Source organism: Pholcus phalangioides, unplaced genomic scaffold, assembly GCF_987345545.1.
Source record: "Pholcus phalangioides strain wild (caught in Gottingen) unplaced genomic scaffold, Ppha-v1.0 ptg000014l_1, whole genome shotgun sequence".
Lineage (NCBI taxonomy): Eukaryota > Metazoa > Arthropoda > Arachnida > Araneae > Pholcidae > Pholcus > Pholcus phalangioides.
In genome coordinates, this window is record NW_028301607.1 from 7,536,987 (window position 1) to 7,563,175 (window position 26,189).

The following is a 26,189-nucleotide window of genomic DNA, read 5'->3' on the forward strand; positions in this document are numbered from 1 at the left end:
GTGAATATGTGTGCTATCCTCACGAAAATGCACTAAGTTAGTATAATATTTTGTGAAAGTGAAAACCATTTACAGTTTTTTTAGCATACAAGGCTGATCGAAAACCTTTTCTTCTGATGTAATTTTTTGTCAGTCCCCTAAATGCACCCATGACTAAATTTTCACTGGGAATTGTGAATACAAGCATAGGGTTCACATGACGAAGATTTCAGAACGATTTGCCCAGTATTTTTCTAGAAATTCGAGAAAATGTCAAAACTCCAAAAAGAACACAGACTTTTGAAATATGGTTGCAGCTGTGTGGGGCAATATTCAAAGTAAAGGTAGCGTACACAAAATTTATCATTCGAATTAACATAGAGTATGTGCGTTGTATTTGTAAAAACTTACAAAGTGAAGAAGGCTGTGGCATTCAGCGGGCAATTTTTGAACTGGCTCAGTAAACAAAGATTTCAATGAAACATATAAAGACACTTGTGGTCTTAATCTTTAACAAGATAAAAGTTTCCTGGGCAGTTTACCATCATGTTTTGAAGTTTAATCGTTGAAAAACTAAATAGCCAAACACAGCCCAAGAAACTTTTAGAATTTTCAGTCTCAATATGCGTGTGGAATAAAAACTTAAATGATTGCTCCATTTTATTTGTATCAAAATATATTATATATATTTTTTGAAGAACGATCAATAAAAGACAAAATATGCTCTTCCCTTATTCTATACACAGTACACATTCAGTTAACTATTTTGGCAGTTATATAGTTTCAGGCGATTCACAACTTGAGCCAGACTGACCTTTTTTTGTGAAACGAGAGTTAGGGCAATGAAATTGTTAGTGATTACAGGGAAAGTTTTAAGAAAATCAAATTCACGTAACAGATCACAGTAATATCATACACACAACAACAATGGCAGTTTCATGCCAAAGAAAGAAAATCATCCGGGTGATTATTTACGTTTTTTTTCCCTTAGTATGAAACAAAGAAAAAAAATCCTGTACAAACTATAAACGGCATGGGTAAAATTCATGACAAAGGTTCCCATTGGATTAGATATTGTACTTTGCCACAGGAATCTATACGCTTTGCTACAACATCAAAATTTTCACACTTCACGATACGACTGGGAACAATGAAACCGTTTTTCGACGTGGAATCTGACGTGCGTGAGTTTTGGTCCCTTCTCGTCTTTGACGATACACTGATATTTTGGTTCATAAGGAACTTGGAATCCTGTGCACCGCTCGGACAAAAATCACCATTAATAACCCCATTCAATGAGAAATGCTTGCTACTACTTCGTGTGACGCGTTGATTTTGTTGGAGTTCAGACTTTCTAGTTCTCTTTCTAGAAATTTTGTTCGAAGACTCCTCACCTGACGAGGTCACTGATGCTGAACAAGATGTTGATGACTTACTGTTTGAAGACACAGAAGAGTCGTCCATCAAAAATGGGTTATTCGGCCCATCAAAACTGGAGGGCTGGGGAATGATGGTGTTCAGGCTGACACGAGATAAGGAAACATCTTCACTGTCCGAGAGATCTACATTTGCAGTTGGGGACTCTCTAGTGATTGTTTTTGATGCTCTTGGTCGAAGTCTTCTGTGATGAAGCTTTCTGCTTTGTTGCTCCTATTAAACAAAGACAATATTAGAAAAGTAGCCTGAATCTGATAAAACATTTAAATGCATTTCTGTGGCACAAATACATATGAATTCACAATTTAAGTTAACTTCTTAACTTGAGATCTTTGTAATCAAGAATAAAATTCAGTGACTTATGAGCAAACAATATGTGGCTATTCACCTACATGTATATGTTACGGCTAAAGTCTGAAGTGCGGCCACTTTGAGGAATCAGCGAGCCAAAGTGAAATGACCAGGGTATGCAAAATTCATAATATTTTAAAAAAAATCAGATTTTTTTCTATTAAAATTAACTGGCTGCTTATTAATTAAAACAAATCTTGTTAATCATTAAGAATGCATATTTTCAGTATCACCTAGCAGCTTTTTTCTCCTAATCGCTCAAATTTAATTAAGCATTAATGAATAATCTACAAACAAACTACAAGCAAAAAATACAAACACCAAAGAGCTGTGTTTATGTAACATGAAAGGTCACTGAGCCCAAATTAACTTCATAGGTTAACATCATAGAGTTCTTTTATCCAAGAGCCCCTCCCCCCATATTAAAGAGAATTAGTGGTGGCAACTCAATATCACATATATGGTGCAGACAACTCAATTCACTCGATGCACATCCAATGGGCCATTCTGCATCAAATAAATAAAACAAATTTTATTGGCAAGATTGTTTCATGCACAATTAATACGTGTGTTTGCCAACTTGCATGATGTTGCTTAAGTTGCTTATAGTTTACACATTTTCATTCTCTCACAGATGTAATGGGGTTTGGTAGACTCCATTTGCATAATCACATAAATGGTGGATATTTGAGTGTTTCAGTTCAAATAACTAGTGAACCATAGGTGATAGGAACATACTTTTTAAATAGAAAAGTTATTGAAATAATGTGTCCATTTTGCATTTCTCCTACTAGGGGATGTGTGTGTGTACAGAGATACAAAATGTAATTTTCTACATGTCCCTGTCATCAAACTCCCAATTAAAGAGTTGCTGGTCTTTTTACATGCGATATCAACTGAATATATTTGAATTTAAAAAATTGCTGAAAATGAGGGAAAGAGCTGCATCTGAAGCATATGAACAGCATAGCACAAGCTTAGCTTGACCCTTAGCATATGCTGTTCTTATGAATTCTTATTTTATTATTATATTATTCTCAGCTAGTATTGCATTTAGAAACATATGTTTGTTTGTTTTTTTTGGTGGTGGGGGAGGGGGGGAAGCAACAACTTCTTTCTAATTGGAAGTTAAAGGAAAGGGATGGGGAAGGAGGAAATTTAAAAAAATTACATTTTGTATCTCAGTACATATACAGGCCCTAGAAGAAGAAATGACATCGACATATCTAAAATGGGCACACTATTTGAATACATTTCCTAGTTGAGAGTGCGCTTTCATAACCAATGGTTAACAAATATTCAAGCTTAAACTAACAAGTTTTCACCCTGTATGTTGAGCAACATCAGTATGTTGAAATGTGTGAAGGAGATGACACATCACACTGGAATATTAGTGATTTTGTGTTTAATACATCAAGGATTACTGTAAGTCTAACGGCGGCGGAGCCGGGGATGCTGTGAATGCTCGAGCACCCACTGTAATTCATGGGACAGGTGTCTAAGCACCCACTAAATTCATTCAGAGAAATCAAAATTTCCTACGTAAAGAAAGACTGAGCACCTGCAAGTTCCAAACACTTCCTGAGGCCATTGTGTAAGTCATATGTTCCGCACAAACTGTGAGCCATTGTGAAAGGCAGATAAAGATGGTGTGAAATGAAAAATCAGATAAAAATTTATTACATAAACCCACGTATTTTTAGATAAAATTACCATAACAAATGCTCTGGTCATCTGAAACAAGAGAAAATCTGTAAAAATTGTAGCAAAACCACAACAAAAACACACAATGTAAAACGATGAAAAATGATTGAGGGATTGCAAGAACATTAAACCCTAGATAACTAAGCATTCGTCTAATAGACTACCTAATAGATCAGCTACAAAATAACACTAATTTAAGTTTAGTTATCTAGGGTTAATAAGCTATTTTAAAACCAGAACTAGTTTTTTGAACGCTGAGGTAAAGAGGCTTATTTTATATACGATGGTTAATCGTATAAAAGACAATATATATATCATAATGAGAGACAATCAAATCTTATAACAAAATAAAAATCCTGAATTTAAAATCAGCCTGTGATGAAATTAAAAAATGCTGTTTGATATTAGCGAAACACTTAATTTATGTAGCAGTTCACACTGCATTTCTTATGCATACCGTGCCAGACTTGGATTTTTGTTGCTGATGCTGCTCATCTATCTTCTTCTTTTTATCACTCTCCCTTATGCTGTTCTGTCCAGAAGTGTCACAATTTTCCACAGGAATATGAGGTGGCATTTTTCGTGCTTTCTTCAATGGTTTTTGTACCCTTTAAGAAAAACCATTCATGATAAGTAAAGGAATCATCTAAATGCCATTCATGAGACACAAAGGCATGAGTTCATGTGAACAAGTGCTTGATGAACTCTCAACTAATTTCAGCTTTAGAATCATACAAAAACCTACTGATCCGCTAAACAAAATCTGCTCTGAATAATAATTCATTTTCTCCTAAACATAATAATAGTATTATTAATATATTAAAAGTATTACTCCTAAATACATTACAAGAAATATATTACTTGTATTATTTCGAAGAACGAAGAATGTGTGAGTGATATACTACCAAAGGATGCAAAAAGCCATAAAAAAACAATTGGAAATGCAGTCAATCGTTTGGCGTATCAGTGATTCTCCCACATGAGATTCTTCTGAGATTGATGTATCATCCTGGAAGGGGAGGTGGCAAAAGCTTTCGCTAATGGTCCCGCAGACCACCACAATTCTTTTTTCTCTGTGGTCCAATTGTTTAATCAGTGGGCTTGAACCAGCGGACCACTAATGATTGAACATTGACTTGAATCATTTCTTAAACTACTTTGAAGAAAATTCTTGTCGTAGAAACAAATCGATGAAACAAACAACTCTGGAGATCAACTTGATTTTGTTGATATAGCTACATGATTACAGAAACCTATGGACAGTGTTTTTGATTGAAAGAGAGGTTCATAGACAAATTAGAATCTATTCAAAATAAATCTGCCCGTTTCATTCTTAACTGTTGGTTATCCTCTGCCTCCATCACTGAACTCAAGCGCCAACTCAATATGCAACCGCTTCTTACCCGTAGATATGTCTCTCGACTATCTTTCCTTTTTAAAATTCGCCAATGCCATTTTCATATTGATAATTCAAATTTTCTGATTCCAACTTCATACTTTTCAAAAAGAATTAACCATTCACAAAAATTGAAACCCATCTTTGCATCCACAGATTGTTTCAAATTTAGTTTTTTTTCTCGTACAATAACGGACTGGAACAACCTCCCGCCAAACATTATTGATTGTACAACAGTATCTGATTTTCTTTGCAACATCAATCGTTTCTGTCTAACTTCACCTCCGCATACCCATGTATAGGCTTCAGCCAACCAATATTGTATAAATAAATAAATAAAAATTCAGTATAAAATTTGATGCAAGATGTGTATGCAATCTGGTGTATTCTATCTAAAATAGATGTCAAGAAAAACGTGTGTCCCCAGTATAATTTTTATTTAAAAATGAATAAATAAAATAGACTTCTCAAAATATGTAAATGTTTGTATGACTAAAAAATTAGATAAAAACATCAAGAAGTACTTTGGAATTTTGTCTTTGACTTTGCACTTGTCTTTCTTTTTCTTTCTGCTGAGGAAATCGTCTAAGACTTGATCTGTCAATGGGCCTGTTTCCGGAACAGAAATGGCAGGAACTGGTGGAGGAACTCGTGAAATTAGACCCCAGATGAAAGTTTTCTTCTTCACTTCTTTGCCACACTTGAAACTGGAGCAAAAGCAATGAGGAAACGAAATGTAAGTTTGAATGAAACACGAACTGGAATTCTCCCCCTCCAATCAAATATAAATTGACATTAAGTAATTCAAAGATATTTAAACATGTTATAAATTTAAAGACAAATAATTTTTTTTCCTCTTATCAATAGTTTACACACATTTCTGCTCTACAATGGGGGGGGGGGGACATCTCAGGACACTGCAGTTAAAACCTACAAACAAATAAAACCGTCAGATGGAGGACTGTTGATGACAACTGTTTACTATTGGTCGTCTGGAAAGTTTGCATTTGTATTAATTGAGTCTGATTGGTGTGCCATCTGTTGTGTTCAGAACCTTGTCTCTGCTGTGATCGATAAAGTTTGCCCAAGTTGGTGATATATAGGTGGCGTATTTCTCCTATCGTTAATAAGAAAATCTTGTGGCACGTTCTGGTGAAATACCTCTCAAGAAAATTCAGATTAGAATAGTATGTTGCTTTTTTTGAGAATGGAAGCTTCCTCCGAATCAAAATTATGTGATGGTTGCCAACAATGTTGGACAATGACAGAACCATTTGTAAGTCCTTATTTGACATATTTTCTGTGTTGGCAATCCGCACATTGAGGTTCCTCCTCGTTTGACCTATATGACCAGTTTTGCATGGGATGAAATACAAGTATATATCAAGAGTCTTTGGCTGGCGAGGATAGGATCTTTGAATTGGGAAAGGTGAGTTTATGAACTAGTTGGACATGGAGGTCAAATTTCTTTAAAATGGATGAGAAGCTTGAAACTCAAAGAATGAAAAGGAAGAACAACAATGTTGAGGAACTTTTTTGAGTCAGCTTGAAGCAAGTTGGTGGTAATTTTTCTGAAGATTATGCCCATCCCCCACCCCCCAGCTTTAAAAAAAATCACTAAAAATGATATATATGAATACATACATATATTGAGTATATGTTCTTTGCCCCCCCCCCCCACCCCAGAAACAGTTGACATGATGGGCCTGGTCGCAAAGGATATTCAGCTCGTTCTGGGGAGAGACTGCATCACTGCAAAGTTTTGGTGCGTGATGAACGATAAGTGGAAGGGGAAAAAAAATTTTCACTTGTCTATAAAATGTATTAAAATATTTTTTAATTATAACCAGGCAGTTTCTTTCTGGATAATTAAATAATTATTCAATCAATTTAATTAATGTAGTTAATAAAATTATTATGAATTAGAGAGAGAAAGAGAACATACTATTATGAACACTGAATTAAATTTTAATGCATTGAAAAGTTTTTGCAGTTGGTGGAGAAAACCATGCAGCATATTTTCAACACAAAAAAACCCAAATTGCCAAAGTTGATTCAAACATCATTGAAAGAAATTACCGTATATAATCGTGTATAAGAGCCGAGTTTTTTTCTGGAAAAATTTGTTCCTCAAGTGGGGGGGGGGGGGGGTCAGCTTATACTTGGGTCAGTTATTGATGAGAAAATATCGACCCCACAATCAGTAGCCATTGTTGTAAAAGTGATCGAGAAACTGGCATTATTGGTATGGGATATGTTCAAACCCCACAGAACCGATAATGTCAAAGCCGAGGCAAAGAAATTGAAAACATCATTGGCTTTGATACCAGGTGGGCTAACGTTGAATGTGCGGCCTTTAGATATGAGCATCAACAAGCCTCTCAAAGACTATTTGAGGAATTTGTGGATTGAATGGATGAGTTCCGATGATAAAGAAACTACAAAAAGTGGTGCCTTGAAGAAACCTCATATTGGCCTAGTGTGCCAATGGGTACAAGCGCCGTGCAATTCTGTTTCCACCAAAATTATCATCCGATCCTTCAAAAAGTGTTGCATCAGCAATGCGATGGACGGAACTGAAGATGATATCCTCTTTGAAAGAGACAATGGCGATGACAGCCCAAATAAGGATAAAAACGAAGATGCCGCACCCCCTATGATTTTTTTTCACTGAAATGCATGGATTTTTTTGGGGTTGGCTTATGCACGGGTTTTCAATTTATTGCGGTTTTGGTGGTCCTGAAGTGGTGGGAGTCGGCTTATACACGAGTATATACGGTAAGTCTTTTTCAAATAACTTAAATCACGCACCGACTTTTGCTGCCTTGTAATATTTCTAGCATTTTTTGTTTCTTCTCATCTATTGATGATCGTGTCAACTCCTGAAAAATACCAGTTAGTAGCTAAATAAAAATTCATTAATCATATTTATAGTTCAAAACTTTTCCCCGATTCTGCAAACATTATTTATACATACAAAGTTCCCTCTAATTTTTACCTTTCATCACATTTAATTCCAATGAGTACAGTGATACCTCTACTAATGAATGGCTCAGCCTACAAACTTTTTGAGTGACAAAGATTTTCTTTCACAGATGTTTTCTACCTCGGCTAACAAATGTTTTACTTCATATATATGGATGCATGCACTGGCATAAAACAGCAGCGCCGCAAGATAAATTTCCATGCCAATCAAAATTAATCCAATGAGTAACTGTGTGGGTTTGTCGCATTACTTTATTTTTACATCAGAATCACTCTCCAGATATACCTGTTTTTCACTTTCAAAGATATCGAGCCATTTCATGTAAGATGAATGATCAAGCTTAGAGAAAATGCATTAAAAAAATAGCCTCAGACTTGAATAATTTTAGTGGATTCTGTATGACTCTTAATACCAAACTGAAGAATGTGGATTCTAAGAACTTATATTTTTCATCTGTGTGTTTGTGGGAGAGAAATGAGCTGACTATATCGCACAGCACATCACCTCACACACTTTTTTTTCCACTATGGCTAAGCGAACCCAAATGCATAGCATACATGTCAGATAAAAAGGCGTTACGTTTTTCATCTCCCTTTAAATTCTCCTTCACAAAATAGTGTGGAGTGGTTTATCAAGGCCTTCAGTCAGTAGTTGTATATTTTGCAGAATTTTTTAATGTTTCATGAAACTTATCTTCAATTTTTAAGCTGTCACTGGAACAAATTAAGCTGGAAAATTATGCTTTAGTTAATAAATGTGACTCACAAATTATTTTTTTTAGCCAAGGTATCACTGTACTTCAATTGAATTGAATGAATACTTATGAATTCAAATAATTTTGAGCACTGAACAAAAAGAAAGACTATTAAAGGGTGATTATACCTCTCCTTTCACTTGCAACTGAGACCACTTGTCTTTCAAGAAATTCATGATTGTCGAATCCAACTCAAAATACTTCTTATTGTGAATAATAGTCAGATTGAAAAGCACCAAATGTGCAACATCTTGCCTAAATGATAAAAGTTAAGATATAAGAAAGAGGAGAGCCAAATATATTTTATTACATTACATCACAACACACTTGAAAAAAAACTTTTTCTTTTCTCAATGCAAGCCAATCCATCAAAACAGATGATATGACAAACAGCACAAATTATACAAGCCTTCCCAAATCATTTGCGCAGCAGATATCTCTGCAACTGGTGACTTCAGAAACATACTTTCAATTACAAAAAGTTTTTAAATGAGGTACAGTTACTTAAAATCTCAAAATTTGTTTGAGGAACTATATTTTCCTCAAACCTCCTTAGGGGTCATATACATAAAAAAATAAAAATTCATGTTTTAAATGCATTATTTATTGAGATATCAAACATAAAATCACTAATGTTTTGGCAACTTATCACTGTGATGGTAAGTAATTATCTGTTTTGATAATTGCAGATTTACAACTTTGAATTCAAAATTAATGTTTACCAATTTGTGAACAACAATCTGTTTCAACTATTGTGAAAAATGCTGAAAACTTCAAACTCGAATATTTCTGTAAATATTGCATTTAAAAATATGTAATTTTTTTTTAAATGACTTTCTTGAACTGCATTTATATTTCACTAACTGGACGTTTTAGCACACAGGCTCTGCATAAAAAGTTGATTTTTCTATTTCTTCATGTATACGGCACATTGGAAAATTTTAAACATTGATACATTGGACATTTTGAATAACTGCATGTGATTTGAAAACTTTTTGTAATGGAAAGCATGTTTCTAAAGTCAACTGTTGCAGAGCCATCTGCTGGCGCAAACAATTTGGTGTATACCGTAATTGCTGACCACTTTGGGACTAAAAAATATATGCAGATATTTGTGTGAAATAAAAATTTGGTTTTTTTCTTAAATTTTGAAAATTTTCAATATACAAGTAGAACACCTCTTTTATAGCCAAATAATAATAATACCTTTTTTAAATTTTCTCAATAGTAACCCCCTTCTTTTACAGAAGAGTTTTTCTGTCTCGCTGGTGTCCGCAAAAGAGATGTTTTACTGTAGTATCTCTGCAATATATTAAATGTATATATAACTGTATGATAAAAAAAAATATTGACATACCAACGAAGCGGAAGGCGCCTAATAAACTCAGTTCCTTTATTACAGATAGCACAGACAAAAACGTAAAACCTGTCACCATAAAGAAGTGGCTCATCGAGACATTGCAAACAACCTGAAGAATCAACAAAAAAATAAGAACCAATTACTATAAATGCTGTAATCCAGTGCTGAACAAATCACAAAAGCTAAGTGTCAGAACAATATTTTAGGCACCAAAAAAAATTTTTACCCAAAGATCCAAAATAATGCTTGTTTTGACTTTTTTCAGGACATAGCACCCCAAAGCAGAATGTTTTGCATTTTTCTGCAATGAGCTCTCGGCTGACTGGAAATGCTCTGCAGTAAAAATCACCATAATAGTGTTTTCTACACTTTTCCAGACTGTTCTGCACAGTAGTAATGATTTCCAACATGTACCAATTTGTTAGAATGTGTGCTTTAGTAGTAATAGCACTGATTGTTCTGCAACATCTCTGCAGATTTCAGCATATTCTGCTTTGGGGCATAGTAACCCTCTTTCATGTTGGCAGATATATGCTGCTAGAAATTCCAAATATTTTGTGCCACTCTCAGCCTGCAATTTAGTAATAAGTAACAACACAAAGAAAATTTTAGGCGCCTCCAAATACCAATTTTCTAGCAACCATGACAACCTGGCGCCTGGAATTTGCCCAGCCCAGCAATAATCTATGAAAAAATTTTATACTGTAGTATAATTCCATATACAATCAGAAGATGATGATTTCAAGGCTTCATGATGTGTTTCCAATTTGCACAATGTTACTTATTGTTTTTCATGGTACAGTCGTAGTCCAATTTTATGATCCAACACATTTTTACTAATTAGTCTTCAGTCCTAAACAATATGCCATTTCTTTGGCAACACCTTTCACACTTACAGAATTTTCATTTGAAGCAGGTTCAAGTCTGCTTGGGTTCATGGAAAACAAACATCAAGTATCACACTTCATGATATTTGTATTACAGTAAACTTTTGATAATCTGATCATGTGTTAATCCGCCCATCTGGTATTTTTTAGGCAGATTTTCTTCGAGTATAGAAGAGGGAAACATGTCATTGTATGTCTGTGCGCAGAAGTTTATACTGTGTGAATGGGCTTTCTCAACTGACTTCAAGTAATCAGGCGATTTCAATAATTCAGCACACCCTGACCTGTTACGTGCCAGATTAGCAAGTCTACTGTACTTTGCAGGAAATTTGTTTTCTGCCTTCAAAACTTTCGAAGTACACTTTATAAGAAAGAGTTTGAGAAAGGCAACAGATGAAAAATGAGATACTGTACAAACTCATAACACTTAATTCATAATACATGAAGGATAAACTACACTATATTACAAAACCTACTCACCTTCGTGGAACCATTGCTTACACCTCAGACATTGCAGCATTTTTGAATGCCACCTAAAATTAAAATAAAGAAACAAACAATTTTTGCAATGCTTACAACACACAAAGACGAGCACAGTTAAAATTAAACCCTCATATAAGGATATATCGATAGGTGTAAAGAGATAGAAAATAATGCATGGGGGTGGAGAATCAGCCTCAATTGAAGACAATTTTGCGCTTATGGGATACATAAGTATTATAGTTACATACTAGCTAGTAGCTAATGTGAGAGGAGTATAATCATTTTTCCCCCCACAACTTTTTTTTTTAATTTTCTCCCTACTTACTCTCCGGGACCTCCACAATAACAATATGTCTGCTGATAGTTCACTCTGTGCTGAGTATCCCATGTCAAGGACTGCATCTAATGAACAAATGAAACATTTGTAAATAAAACTAATTATTCTTAATTACAATGAACATCCATTGCACAAACAAGCATGCTATTCATATAAATTACTACACGTATATGACAAAAGAAGCAATGTACACTTGAAATCAAATATCTTGACTTCACTTTTTTTTTGTCACTGACCCGAACTTTTTAAATAATTTAAAAAGTTTGACAAAGTTTACAAAGGTTCTACTGTAAATGAAATTTAAAATTTCATTTACAGTAGAACCTTTGTAACTGAACATTTATTATTCCCATGGTTGGCAGAATACTCAATTCAATGGGGAAGAAAACTTTTTTAGCTTGACACAAGATAGGTATTCCCCACTTAAGTTGACTATGATTCTTACTGCATCATCACAACTAATTTTTAAAAAATTGTTCATGCGTTGGCCTGTCAATAAATTTTCATCACATTATTCTATGATGACTTTTATTTCAACATCTTTCCATTGGTTGAAGATTCTCCTTTACACATTGGGATAGGGTCACTTCTCAATGTTTTGGAATCAGAAAATTCGACCCGAGGACTACAAAAAAATCACAGATAGCTGTACATGAATCTGCGTGAATGATATCTGCAATTTTTGATTGAGGGATGGTTGAGTGAGCTAGATTGAAATTTTCAAGTTCAAAAAAAATTTCCCTTATTTTCGAAAAATGCACTGCTCATTCAAAAGAGAGAGAGTATCAGATATTTCAACACATTATACTTTTTTCACTCCTGAGATTATTTGGAAAGATCTCATAAAAAACTGCAAATAACTGTTTTTTTTTTTGTTTTCTTGTTTTTTTTTTTGCTAATTAACAGATAATGAAATAGAATTGTTCAACTACATATAAGAATGCAAGAATTCTGCACTAACCAAGGATTATTAACAAACAAAAACTTACTGATTAAATAGAAACACCTGATTAAAGTATACGTGTGGTCTATTGCACTATATACAGTAGATCAGAGACCTGGACCATAAAAAAGAGAGATACAAAATGATTCGAAGCACTGGAGATGTGGTGCTGGAAGCAAATAAGCTGGACATTAACAAGGTCAGCTTCACAAGTAGCAACACAGGTTGGAGAAAATCGCCATAATGTTTTCTGGCACAGGGGATTGCTGTGAGACGTGATGGAACACAGAATTGAAGGGAGAAGGTCCAGAGTCACCTGGTTCTCAACTCTACACAATGGACCAGTTATAACCAACCAAAGAGCAAAGCCCAAGACAAAGATGAGTGGCAGCTGCTCAACATGGGGTGAACAAGTCTTAGGACTGATGTACCATTGGTGATGATGATGACATGCACAAATATTTGAAAACTGTGACAAGTGAGATTAAATGAAACCTTGCTAATTTGACATCCACTTAAAGTTAACATTTTCATAGATAGTTTTGGGGTGTCGAGTTATTGAGGTTCCACTGTATTTAGTGCTATAGGCAGACATGCCAACATTGGCTTGAAGCTTGCTCAATAATTATGAATATTCAGCTTTGCCATGGGGGGGAGGGGGCTGGTACCCCTCTAGTACAACATAATCATAGTACAATAAAAAATAATCACTCAAAAATTTATTTTTTTTAATTTTAATTGAAAGTTTATTTTATTAAAGCACCTCATTGGCATTAGAGAGCTCAGGCCATGAGAGCCCCCCCCCCTCTCCTGAAGCCATTTCCGAGGTCACTGAGTCCCTTAATAACTCATGAATATTCAATCCAATCACGACCTGCATACACCCTTGTGGGCCATATATACGGACGTCTAGAAACCTCAGACCCCTCTCTCCATCCCCGTTTTCTTTGTGTCAGAGCTCCTGCGGCACTTCCCGTGTTGCAGCCGTCCGTATAAACTACAGACAATCTGTAGCAGTTAGCAACTCTGCCATGAATCTAAGCCATGGTGTTGCGATCGGGGTTGTAGATTTATTATCGTTCACTAGTATATTTTTGAAGGCCCGAATATATGTGCCTTCGTAGAAATCTAGATCAACTGTGGACTTGACTTTGTGAAAAACTCTCGCTTCTTGAAATTTGAATTTATGGCCTTTTTGCCAACAGTGGAGCAGTGATGGTCGATTTTTCACATTCCTGATTCTTAACACAGGGAGCGTGTTCATTTAATCTTGCTTTTATGGGTCTCCTTGTCTGTCCTATATAAACAAGAGAGCAATCACCACATGGAATGTAATAGATGCCCCATTGTTTATTCTGCAGTTATAGCATCTTTAGGGGGGCATGAAACCAAAGTTTTTAGTGGGCACATCTAAAAAAAAAAAAACACACACACACACACAACTTTGGTTTCATACCCCCTAAAGATGCTATACCGCAGAATAAACAATGGGGCATCTATTACATTCCATGTGGTGATTGCTCTCTTGGTTATATAGGACAGACAAGGAGACCCATAAAAGCAAGATTAAATGAACACGCTCCCTGTGTTAAGAATCAGGAATGTGAAAAATCGACCATCACCGCTCCACTGTTGGCAAGAAGGCCATAAATTCAAATTTCAAGAAGCGAGAGTTTTTCACAAAGTCAAGTCCACAGTTGATCTAGATTTCTACGAAGGCACATATATTCGGGCCTTCAAAAATATACTAGTGAACGATAATAAATCTACACCCCCGATCGCAACACCATGGCTTAAATTCATTTCGAGCGGGAATTACAAGAAAATTTGAATGCACCAATCGGATAGCTCTATTCCGCAAACGTCCAATCAGGACAATGCATTAGTATCTCACGCAGGCTCACAGCTTCATTCTGACCACGACGTTTGAAGTGAACAGACGTACTTCTTCCGCTGAGCAACCGAGCGTTAAGATTTGGCATTCAACCCAAGTGGGAAACTCGGTCAGCGAGACTAGTGGTTAAATTTTTCCTCTGAAGACGGTACCCATTGGTATTGAAATGCATTAGGACTTTTATTATTTTTTGTGTATTTGCCTTATTCGTTCGTGTCTTCTCAATATTCTTGGGCAAAGTTGATCAACTCTTCTATATAATGAAGATGTTTGATTAGAAATTAGTTGAAAAATTTGTGTTATATTTATTTTTATTACTTTTTTTTTTTTTTTTGTGCATTTATTTCATTACAAGTGATCAAAATGACATGGGAAAGCAATGCAAAATCCAAGGAAACTGGAAGAACTTCATTATATCCATGTTCATCATAACTGAATGTATGAAGTAATACAGAATACTTCTTTACTTACATCATATGGTAATGTTTGTTTCATGGCCATCATCAGGTAAGCTATATAAAGAAGGGAGAAAAACCACAATTAATAACGAATAATTATACAAATATTGAAATATTTTACAGGTTCTAGGGGAAAGTTTTACAGCTTGCATTTTTATTTCATTCGTGACTTTTTTCTAATCAGTGATTTCACTGACACACTATAGCACATCAAATACCCAAAATACTTGAACATCATGTATAAAAATTTAATTAAGAAATTCTACAGTAGACTTTTACTCAGTAAAGTTCTTCAAAAACATGGGTTCCAGGACAGTTAAAAGTAGAGTAACATCATTGTTCTAATAGTTCAAATTAACTTTTGAGTGTTTTAAAAAAAAATTCAATTCAGACATTTGATCACACAAATCAGTTTCATAGTCAATGAAAGGAAGTGCATAAGGAATAAACAATCCTCTACACATTGAAACATTAAAAGATTTCCAAAATGGACTTACCCTTGGGGCCTTTCTTCACTGCACCACCTTTCTAAAAAAAAGGCAATAAAAAAACAGCTCAGAAAATATTAGGACAGTCTTGAACATGACAGCAATAAAAAAATTAATTCATGTTTCATGATAACTTTGTATTAGCTTTGACTTGAATGAATTCAAATGAATTTGTAAAAAAAATAAGAAAAATACAGTTATTTAATTCACCAATTCAGGTTTCCCAATTTGACCACAATCATGTTAATAAGATTTATAATAAACGTCTGTAAATAAATGCCATGTTCTGTAAATTATGCATAATTTTTAATTGGTTTGGTTTAAAATGTTAACACTTAATATGTGTTTTTTTAATTTTAGGGATGGGACGAATAGTGATTTGGCACAATATAACAGAATATACCATATATATGAATACTGAATATTTGAAAAAAAAATACCAATACCGAATACCAATTTTCTTAAAATTCATCACAATTATAAATAAAATTGGTGTTTTTAATTACAAATAAAATTATTGGTAATTTCGAATGCTATTGAATTTCAATTATGCAATTCAATATTTAAATAAATATTTAAAAACTGGTAACTGATTTTTATTGCCTCAATACTGACAACCAAATTTATTGACGATACATTATAATGCTAAATATTGCTTTCAGACTCAATTTTTTTTTCAACGCTCTTGTTATAATTTTATATCTTATCAAGGAAAATAAATGTCTCTCAACCATTATTAATTCTCAAATAGTAAATGCATCATAAAATTCGTGACTTATTTTCTTATTTTTCCTCTTTAAATGTTTTTTGCTTCTTTTGCCTCTCTCAGTAGCTCAATGCGTATCTTGTCCTAGATAGATCCTTCAGTAATTGAACTTGTATATATAATTCATGCTCACTTCTTTCTTATTGCAGTAGGATTCTATTTTCAGTTTCAATGGAAAATTGCCATTTCACTCTTATCACCTCAAAGACTTACCTAGTATTTCAAGCAGAAGCCACTGAAGGCCCCCCCCCTCCCCCAATCTTCTGTCACTGCTTGTTGACAGATTCTTTCAATATTGGGATATTTCTCGTATTTCTCGTTTCAAACTGGAATATTTTTCTCTCAGCAAGTTGTGGTTCTTGATCAGCTTTAGCAAGGAAAGTGTCCATGGCAGAAATTAAAATGTTTAGTTTAAGTCGCTAAATATTTGTATCTGCTTTTTGAGGTTTCAATCTTTTACCGGCCCAATTAAGGTTTGAATTGATTTTTTAAATATTATTTTCCCTTCTGATCCTTTAGTTTAGAGATATCAACATAAAATTCATGAAAAAAAATTTTCCTATACGTTTTCTGGACTTGAGCATGTCCATAGAAACAATATTGAAATTAAAAACAAAATTATTTTTCTTGAAAATAGGCTATTTAAAAAAAAAAATCTAACTTGAGGCGTAAGAGCTGAAATGAATGAAATTTTTGTTTCATAAAATAAGTTTTGAATATAACGCATTCACGGGGAAAAAAATCAAGTGCTTTCATATAAGGAAAATATTTTTTCTAATTAATTAAAACTGACTGATGTTCCTAATTGGGAACATTGGCTGTAAAAAGATTAAACAAATTTTAGATGGACGATTGTAATGCAGCTGAATATCTGTAACCCTGTGTGTTCACAGTACTGTCAGAATGTTCTTCAAATTTAAAAAAAAGTTCGCTCATGTTCAAAAAACAAAGCAGTGTTGTAGAGAAGGAATATGAAAGATTGACCTATTAAAAAAATTTTTATCGGGACTGAAAAGCACAACAGACATGCTTCCAATTTCTATCTTTTTTTGAAAAAAAGATCACTTCAACTACCAATTCCACACAAACAAAACTCACCAGTGTTTTTTCAGTGAAAAATGAATACTTATTTTTTTGAACTCGTAAAGAATATTTTATTTTCATTTATGATGTGAAGAATTAAACTTCCATACAAGATGACAATACTTTGGTTTCCATAAGCATGTGGAAAAATTTGAGAATTTTGAAAAAGGTAATATTTTTGCATTATTCAAATACGTAATTATGTAGCAAATAAACATTTGATTAAGAAAAACATGAGTAATAAATTTTCATGATGGAACTTATTTCAATAACTAAAATTTGTTTTTTTTGCATGAATGCATCAATGGGGAGACAGGAATCAGTGCAGCCACGGCATACTCCGTTTAACGAGTCACTCTGCTTACGAGGTCGTATTTTTTGTCTCCCAAAAGTGACTTATTAACAAGGTTTGATTCTATTAGGCTTACACATCTAAAGTTTAAAAATTTTACAGCATAACTGTGTTCAAGTTTTATGTTTGGGATTACTTTTTTTATGAAAGGTAACATTCAAAGTTTGAGAAAAAAAAATTCATTCATTTGAAAAACATGTGAGCAGATTTATCTTTATCACTCAAGTAGAAAGTAGCCACTAGGTTTCTATGTAACTTACTTTGGTTACACTGGCAAATACACATGTCCGACATGTCCATCCAGAATTTGGCCTTAGAGCACTTGATTCAATTTTGGGAACATGACAAAACTGATGATAACCTTAACAGTCAAAAGAAAACATACATCAAACACTGTACCCTAAATATATGATAAATAACTGCATTAAAAATTTTCATTTGATTTCTTCAAATTAGTTTATTGAAATCAATCAAGTTCTTAAAAATACATATATATATATAGAAAAATCCTACATGATGTTGACCTCTGTGATAATAATTTCCTATATAACTATCAGTCTCTAGTCCCAATGATCTTTTCAGTGTTGATATATTCCATTGATATTGATAACTCCTGTATAACATGTTTGTTTGGCTCCTTGAGTATCATTATATAGACATTTTAATGTACAGTTGAATCTAATTATAACGAACTCCAACAGACTGGAGGAACCACTTCGTTTTAACGAAATTTCGTTATAAAGGAATCTATAACAGTATTCATTAAAACTGGATTCGACTGTGTTTATCAAAAAAGTGTAGTAGTAAAAAATAGTAAATTGTATTGAATCAAAATGTGACCTTTCAAGCAAGGTGTTCTTATAGTAATTGCTCAAATACAATTTAATAGCATCTGTAAATGTAAAACCTTCAAAACATTTTCATGTGTGATATATACAGGGTGCATAGCTAACTTTTCTTGCCGAAATTATTGGCAAACCGTTGACACACGAGCCATATTTCTCATTAGAAAAAGCATCCAAACAATGTGTAGACCTCAGATACATTGTCAATACTGCAAGGGGTTGTATAGTTTTTGAAATGAAAAATCTAAATTTCCATTGGGAAAATCCTGTCCTCAAAAACACAATTAGAAAGTTGTTGCCCTGTCTCTCCTGAAGTAAACAAAAAAAATTATGCGTCTTCAAGCGCAATATTCACTAAGATATTTGAATACAAAAATTTGAGATAATTTGGGCAAGAACAGCATAAACGAGTGAAATAAGTGTTGTCTGTTAGTTTTTATACTGTTTTTTCACAACTTTTCTTTGTTTTTTGAATTCAAATATCTGAGCGAATATTGCACTTTGAAACACGTGGAACTTTTGGTTAGCTTCAGCAGAGACAGGGCAACTTTCTAATTGAGTTTTGGATGACAGGGTGTCCATATATAAAATTATTTTTTTTTATTTTGGTAACTGAACAACCCATTGCAATATAAATTATGTATCTGAGTTCTACATGTTATTCTCTCAGATACTTTTTCTAATTGAAAGTATGCCTTTAGGATCCGCATTTCGCCAGTAATTTGCACTGAGTTAGCTATACACCCTGTATATCTGATATTATGTAAATATTTCTACCATTACTATTACAAAAACTCAAAACAATTGTATGAAGTATAAATATTAATAACTCATTTGCATACCGATAGAACATTTACTGCACACTACAATTTCATCAGGATGTTCAGATGTGGATGTATCACAAATAGTGCATATTACCTCATAACTTGTAGGAGCACCTGAATAAATAAAAGAGGAAAACCATGAAACTTAATGGTTTTAAAACATCCTAACTATACATATATACTGAATAAATGCATATACTGAAGAAAAAGCATAAAGAATAGAATACAGGGTGGGCAAAGTCAGCATAAACTTTAAAAATGAATAAAAACCGGAAAAATAACCGAAATAACAAATGGTTTGCAGAGTTAGTATCACTAGGTCACTTGAGTTTTTTTATACAGGAAAATAACTATAGAAACAGCTGATAGGTGGCGCTGGTACAAGCAACTTTGGTGAAAATATGCAAATGAGACGGTTCAATTAAGAATTTGCACTCCTAATCCCCAACCAGTTTACCATTGTAAATCGTGTATGTGGAGGCTGCATTCTGCCATTGCTGGATTTTTGGCTCGCCTGCAATGTGTTATTCCCTGTGGTGGTGGTCACGTGGAACATATACTGCTGTAACAAACGATTTGGAGGCATTCTCTTCGTTATTTGCTTTTTTTTTACTTGTGTACGTTAGCGCTACCTATCAGCTGTTTTTTTAGTTTTTCCCCGTCTTATAAAAATTCCAGTGACCTAGCGATGCTAACCCTGCAAACCGTTTATTTCAGTTATTTTTCTGGTTTTTATGAATTTTTGAAGTTTCTACGGACTTTTTACCCACCCTGTAGTTTGACAAAACATAAAAAACAAACGAATGTAAACAAGAGGAGACTACAACAAAGAATAGGCACCTTCTAAACATTCCTCTGGAGAATTTCAAATGAATTGGTGCAATGCATTATCCGTAAAAAGATATTTCTTGAAGAGTAATTTCAATCTGCTTCAACATTATGAGAAATATTTTTGTAAAATGAGTGGTATTTTTTTTAATTATTGAGAAATAACTAAAATAATTTGAAAAATCTCAAATTTAGGAGGTTTAATTTCGGAGTATTATCATTCCGCAATGAAATTTGGAGTAAAATTGAATTTTGGTGCATATTGGTGAACACTGAATTGGTGCAAGCTGGAAAGTCTGTGTGTGTGTATTTATTATGTGTGGCTCTAATGCATTTATGCCGTCATCTACCGTCTATACTGAAAATGAAGGTGGTGAATAATAAATTTTCTTATTCAGACATTGAGTATCATGTATCATATTGTAATAAATAACTAAGTAAGTATCATGTTGAAGTCTGCCTTCTCTCTGTGGTCACACTTTTTTCAGGCATGGATCAACAGCAGACCTATACTTACTTGAAAGAAATAAATAAAATGCTCTTGGCTGAAAAAAATTCTGTGGAGCTAATAATACATTGTGAAAAATAATTTCAAAGCATTAGATTAGTACTTTTTTTACAGTACAGTATAGTTTTAGTGGCAGCTAATTACCTTTGTGTATGTCTTTATACAATGCCCAGTATTTCGAACCATCTTCAAACTTCACTGCACAGCGGCTATATTCATCCTCAACCTAGAAAATTCAAATGACATTAATAGTCATATTGAATGGAATTGAATGAATAGATATTTTATAATTATATTCAACAGACTATGCAATCACAAATTACAAAATGTAGGAGAACAAAGATCCCAGTGACATATGAGTGCATTTTTTGATTGGGTTGCTGTATTTTAAGAAATATATGACATCCATATTTTGCTATGGCATCTTTTTGTGAGCCACCTCATTGGGCTTTTTGCCCATTGTGGGCTTGTATTTGTATTCGCAAGAATATACCACCTTAACAATAATAAATAAACAACAGCTTTGAGGAACCAAAAGTTTCATTTGTTATAAGCCGGGTTCGATAACATGTGAAGCAATATAATTACACACCTTGATGATATTTCCCAAATACAGAAGTCCATCAGTCCACCGAACCAAGACGTCCGAACCTTCACGGAACTTTTCCTTTGTTGGTGCTTCATAAATTGATGACTTCTCTGTGTATAATAGAATGTCTTTCGAGTCTTTCCTTGAAAAATGCCAATAATCATCTTGTGTGTTCTTCAAATAGTTGATGGTCCTGGATTCAATATCCTTGAAGTTGGTGGACATCTCATTCTGATTAATAATAAAAAAATAATAATAAATATATCCAGGGTATGAAAAAAATTATGATTTAAAAAAAAAATCTGTTTACACATAAAAATAAAATTAACTTACAGCTTATTAATTAAAACAAATCTTGTTAGTCATTAAGAATGCATATTTTCATGTCACTTACTCTCTCACCTTTTTTTCACCTAATCTCTCAAATTTAATTCAACATTAATGAATAAACTACAAATGAGCTATAAGTAAAAAATATGAATACCAAATTCTGTGATTACACAACATGAAAAATTGTTAAGCCCAAATAAACTTAATGGACTAACATTTCTCTCGTAGTGAAAATCGCTTTTATCCCCTCCCCCTTTAAAGTGAATGCCTAGTGGTGATTCAGTATCACATAGTGTGCAAGGTTTCTCAATTCACTCAATGTACAAACACAGGTCATTCAACATTAACTAAATGGGAAAAAACTCATTGCATTGACAAGATATTTTCTTGAGCAATTGATGCATGTGGGTCATTCCAGAAAAAAGTGTACATTCCACATTTTTGAAATGAAAAATTCAAAATAAAATTGATCTCATATTATAGCCAATGATTTGAAGTTTAATATTCATAAATATTTTTCACTTTTGTTTTGTAAAAATATTTTATTTTTTGGGTTTTGTAACTGAAAGGCATGGATTTGGTCCACTCTGTTACGAAAACAAATATCCCTGTAAAAAAATAAATATTATTATTTCTGCTGTTTTATCTCTTAAAATAATGAAATCAACTTATTTCTCACACACATGCTAAAAAAATGCTTTTTTTTTTTCTGTTGTTTTGGTGGTTTTTTATGATTTTTTTCAAAATAGCACATGGAAAAGTTTTTTTTTTTCATAGGGGTCATTCAAGTATTACGTCAGCATCGCGGGAGGGGGGTTGGATTTGCTGACTTTTGATGATGGGGGAGGGGGGTTTGAAGGTTGCTTACATCATCAACCACCCCTTTTTAAAGATATGAAATATTCTAAGCTGCTGACAAAATTTTGCTGACGGGGGTGGGGGGTAAAAAATGGCTGAAAATCTGCTTATGTAATACTTGAATGGTCCCATATATTTAGCAACTTAAAATCAAAACTTTTTATTTCTGACAGACAATAGGTTGCTAATTATTAATTTAACATCTTAGTTTGAAGTGTTCTCAAATTTTTTTGTCAGTGAACGGCAGAAATGCTTCTTGTAACAGAGTGGACATCATTGTAACAGAGTGCACAAAAATGTTTAACTCAGAGAAAGATGTTTCAAATATTCTAAATAGGCCATGCAAATACACTTATTTTCTCAAAACATTATACACAAAAACAAAATGTGATAGGTGACCCAGAGACTCTCCTCTGTAACATTTGAAAAATGTCTGCCACATAAGCAAATTCTAAAAACACATCCCCCCCCCCACACACACACATAGTTTGAATTATAGTCTGGTAAAATTGTTAAAATCTGGCCAAAATGGGCAGTGGACTTGCTCTCAGCTATTTATTATATATTAACAGGCTGATTTTTCTTTATTTTAAAGTTTTTTTATCTTCTGAAATTGAATACTAATTTGATGTTAGTATAAATCTCATGTTTATGCCTCTCACATTAGTGATCCAGAGTGAAATGGGGAAAGAATAGAAAATCTTTAAACAAATATAGAAAGATAATGGTTCTGTCACAGAAAATGCAGAATGTATTGTCATATAACGACCTTTACTCATAGAACAGGGGTCACGGTTGGTCTGGAAAGACCTTTATTCATACTACAATGCCCCTTATGACACATCTCCCTGGATCTGTGTCAGACCGTGATTTTAAAAATCTGTACTACTTTAACTCCGTATTTAATGGAAAAAATAGCATGAATGTAGAATATGGTAAAGGGTTTAAATTGAATAGATAACTTATTAAATTTAACTTAAACCTTCAATACTTTTTAATTAAGAAAACTTGACTTTAAATCAGTTTCCCTTCTGCTGCGTTGCTTGTTTTTGGAAGAAACACAGAAATAATAAAATCAGAAACATTGTCATCCTTCGACTCTGATTCAGCAATCACATTAAGAGAATTTTAGGGACCAATACCAACTTTCCTGACGCGACGTGACTTGACACCTAGGATTTGTCAAGCCCTGCATTGAGTTAAATATAAAAATGGAAAAATTTTAACCTTTAATAAAGGTTTTTAAAGAGAAAACAAGAAAAAAAGAAAGTTGCTAACTTACTGATTGATCATCGCTACTTACTAGAATAAAGGCAATAACAAATAATCACAAGAATGAGGATATCACTTCAACCAGAAACGTACGGCAATTATCTTGCGCCAAATACAAGCAGCTAAAAACAACAGTGAAAACACATTAAACTAAAATATATTAATAATACAGTGGATCACGCTTATAATATTCCTAACTTCCTGCTTTGTACGACTCATTTCGTGGTCCCAACTCTTACTAATACTCATAGACAGGGCTGGGCAAATCCAAGTTGCCATGTCACCATGGGAAAATAAAAAATTGCTATTAGAGCCTAAAATTTTCTTTGTGTAGTTACTAAGTTACAGGCTGAGAACAGCACAAAATGTTTGGAATTTATAGCAGCATATATACCAACATATGGATGCGGGTCCCCATGCCCTAAAAAAGTCAAAAGAAGCATCATTTTGAACCTTTTTTCTTTAGGTAAACATTTTTTTGGAGCCTAGTTTTTTGCAATTTGTCCAGCAATGCTCATAGAGATTTCCTGTTCACAACATTTATTCATGACAGTTTTTTTCACAAAACATTATAAGGTGGGTCCACTGTAATAACACATTTTTAGCATAAATTAAACAATTTTTTGATATAGGTAAACATTATGGGCTGAGATAGACGAGATAGATTAATGAACATCTTTTGGTAACACATCGAAAATACTATCAGATGTTAAATCAATGAAAATGTGTGATACTGATGAGATTAGATTTGTAACTTTAGAGAGGGATATTCAGAATTCTTTGTTTTGCCAAAACAAAATTTATTTATTCACACTGTTTTGATCACTCATTGACCTGGGCTTTTGCTCTCTAGATCACTCTTTGGATCACTCACATGCTTGCTAACTCCCTAGATCATTCTTTAGATCACCCACATGCTTGCAAACTACATAGCTCACTTTTTTTTTTGGTTATCCACATACTTGCACACTGTTTTGATCACTCTTTTGGTCATTCACATGCTAAAACAGTGTTTTGATCACTCACTGACTAGGTCCCTCACTGTTCTAGGTCACTTTTTGGACCTACTCAGACATTTGAAAACTGTCTAGATCACTCTTTTGGTTGCTCACTCACCTGATCCCTTGCTCTCTCGTTGACTTATCGATCACTTACATGCTTGCAAACTCCCTGGATAACTCTTTTTGTTGATTCACATGCTTGCTCACTGTTTTGATCACTCCCCTGTGACCAAGTCCTTTGCTCTGTCACTTTCTGAACCCACTCACAGGCTAGCAAAACTCTATAGATCACTCTTCTGGTCGCTCACTAACCTCATCCCTTGCTTTCTGGTTCACGCTTTGGATCATTCACATGCTTGCAAACTCTCTATATCAAACTCTCTATCACTCATTGACCTAGTCCCTCCCTCTCTAGGCAGACGCGAATTTATGCTTTTATAGCCTATGAACTAAAGAAATTTTGCTTCTACTTCCGTTCTATGAATTTTCTTGACCACTCACATTCTTCAAATTTACCACCCTCACTGTAGCCTGCTTAGCCTCCCTCCCCCAATTGATATATCCCCCCCTACACATCACACTGAATATAATAAGTAAAATTTCATAGCCTATTGGCTTATTCGATCAAGGTTATGGTCATTTTTTGCCCATTTCCAATCACAGAATGAATAATCATAACAGTAATAGCTCTTGGAATGGAACCTTTGTGGAAGGGGGCCTCCCTCCATACCATCTTGGAATTTTTTCCACTCGGAAAGTCCCCTTCCCCTATATTTGAGGGGGGGGGGGGGTCCCACCTCCACTTTGATGGGTTTGTTTTCAAGAGGGGGAAGGACCACCCTTCCCCTCGTGAGTTATCCGGGAATATTAAGCTGAATTATGATGTTTAAAATTGATAGATTATTCTTTATAGGAAGTTTTAAAACCATACGTTTCAAACGCATCCAATTATGTGCACATTAAACAATTTTATTTAGGTTTTTATACGAAAAAAAGTGATCTCAGGGAAAACCGTTATAAATAGCGGATATTGGCAAGTGGGGGGAAAAAAATTCAAAGCTTAGCCAACCGCGGCATATTTGAACATCCAATCACGTTTAAATAATCAATATAACTTCGAAGCATTTTAAGGATTGCAATATAATTAATAAAATTAGTTAATTATAGTAATTAATATTGTGTTTTCTCTCACCTTCACCACCTTCACAATCTTTCACAAGAAGTAAATATCGCGGCAGCGTCGAGCTTAGCTACTGAACTCCACGATAATTATCGTAACTTTTAAGAGGAGATTCGTAAACGAAATTGAAAAATTTTACTCTTTTTATTTTAAATTTTAAATATTTATAAAATTACGAATTTTGAAAATTGAAAAACTAGAGAATCTAATTTTGATTTATATTGAAGATTTCATGTAAAAATGTCGAAAATTTTCTGTAATAAGAATTACCAGCATTTAAAGAAGACAACAACTAC

The 26,189-nt window shown here is 33.8% G+C and overlaps 1 protein-coding gene across 1 annotated transcript; it reads right to left on the reverse strand.

Moving 5' to 3' along the window:
* On the reverse strand, window positions 1–25,980 carry LOC149078066 (PHD finger protein 19-like). The gene is made up of 16 exons (XM_089241656.1): window positions 25,906–25,980; window positions 23,744–23,834; window positions 21,256–21,483; window positions 20,808–20,889; window positions 19,346–19,441; window positions 17,919–18,019; window positions 15,467–15,497; window positions 14,983–15,023; window positions 11,663–11,739; window positions 11,335–11,387; window positions 9,965–10,076; window positions 8,736–8,862; window positions 7,679–7,749; window positions 5,392–5,574; window positions 3,929–4,079; window positions 1–1,629 (listed from the first exon to the last, which is right to left on the reverse strand). Exons 3-16 carry the CDS (start codon window positions 21,475–21,477, stop codon window positions 1,024–1,026), a joined length of 1,953 nt encoding a protein of 650 aa, XP_089097782.1. The 5' UTR covers window positions 21,478–21,483; window positions 23,744–23,834; window positions 25,906–25,980; the 3' UTR covers window positions 1–1,023.
* Window positions 25,981–26,189: the final 209 nt, after the last annotated feature.

What these genes read in the sequence shown, in the direction of transcription:
- LOC149078066 (XM_089241656.1), bottom strand. Translation starts at nt 21,477, where the DNA reads ATGTCCACCAACTTCAAGGATATTGAATCCAGGACCATCAACTATTTG. An exon ending in TATTGTGGAGGTCCCGGAGA is followed by an intron (nt 11,388 to 11,662) that starts GTAAGTAGGGAG and finishes TTTTAATTTTAG; the next exon opens with GTGGCATTCAAAAATGCTGC. An exon ending in AGGCGCCTTCCGCTTCGTTG is followed by an intron (nt 8,863 to 9,964) that starts GTATGTCAATAT and finishes TTTATCATTTAG; the next exon opens with GCAAGATGTTGCACATTTGG.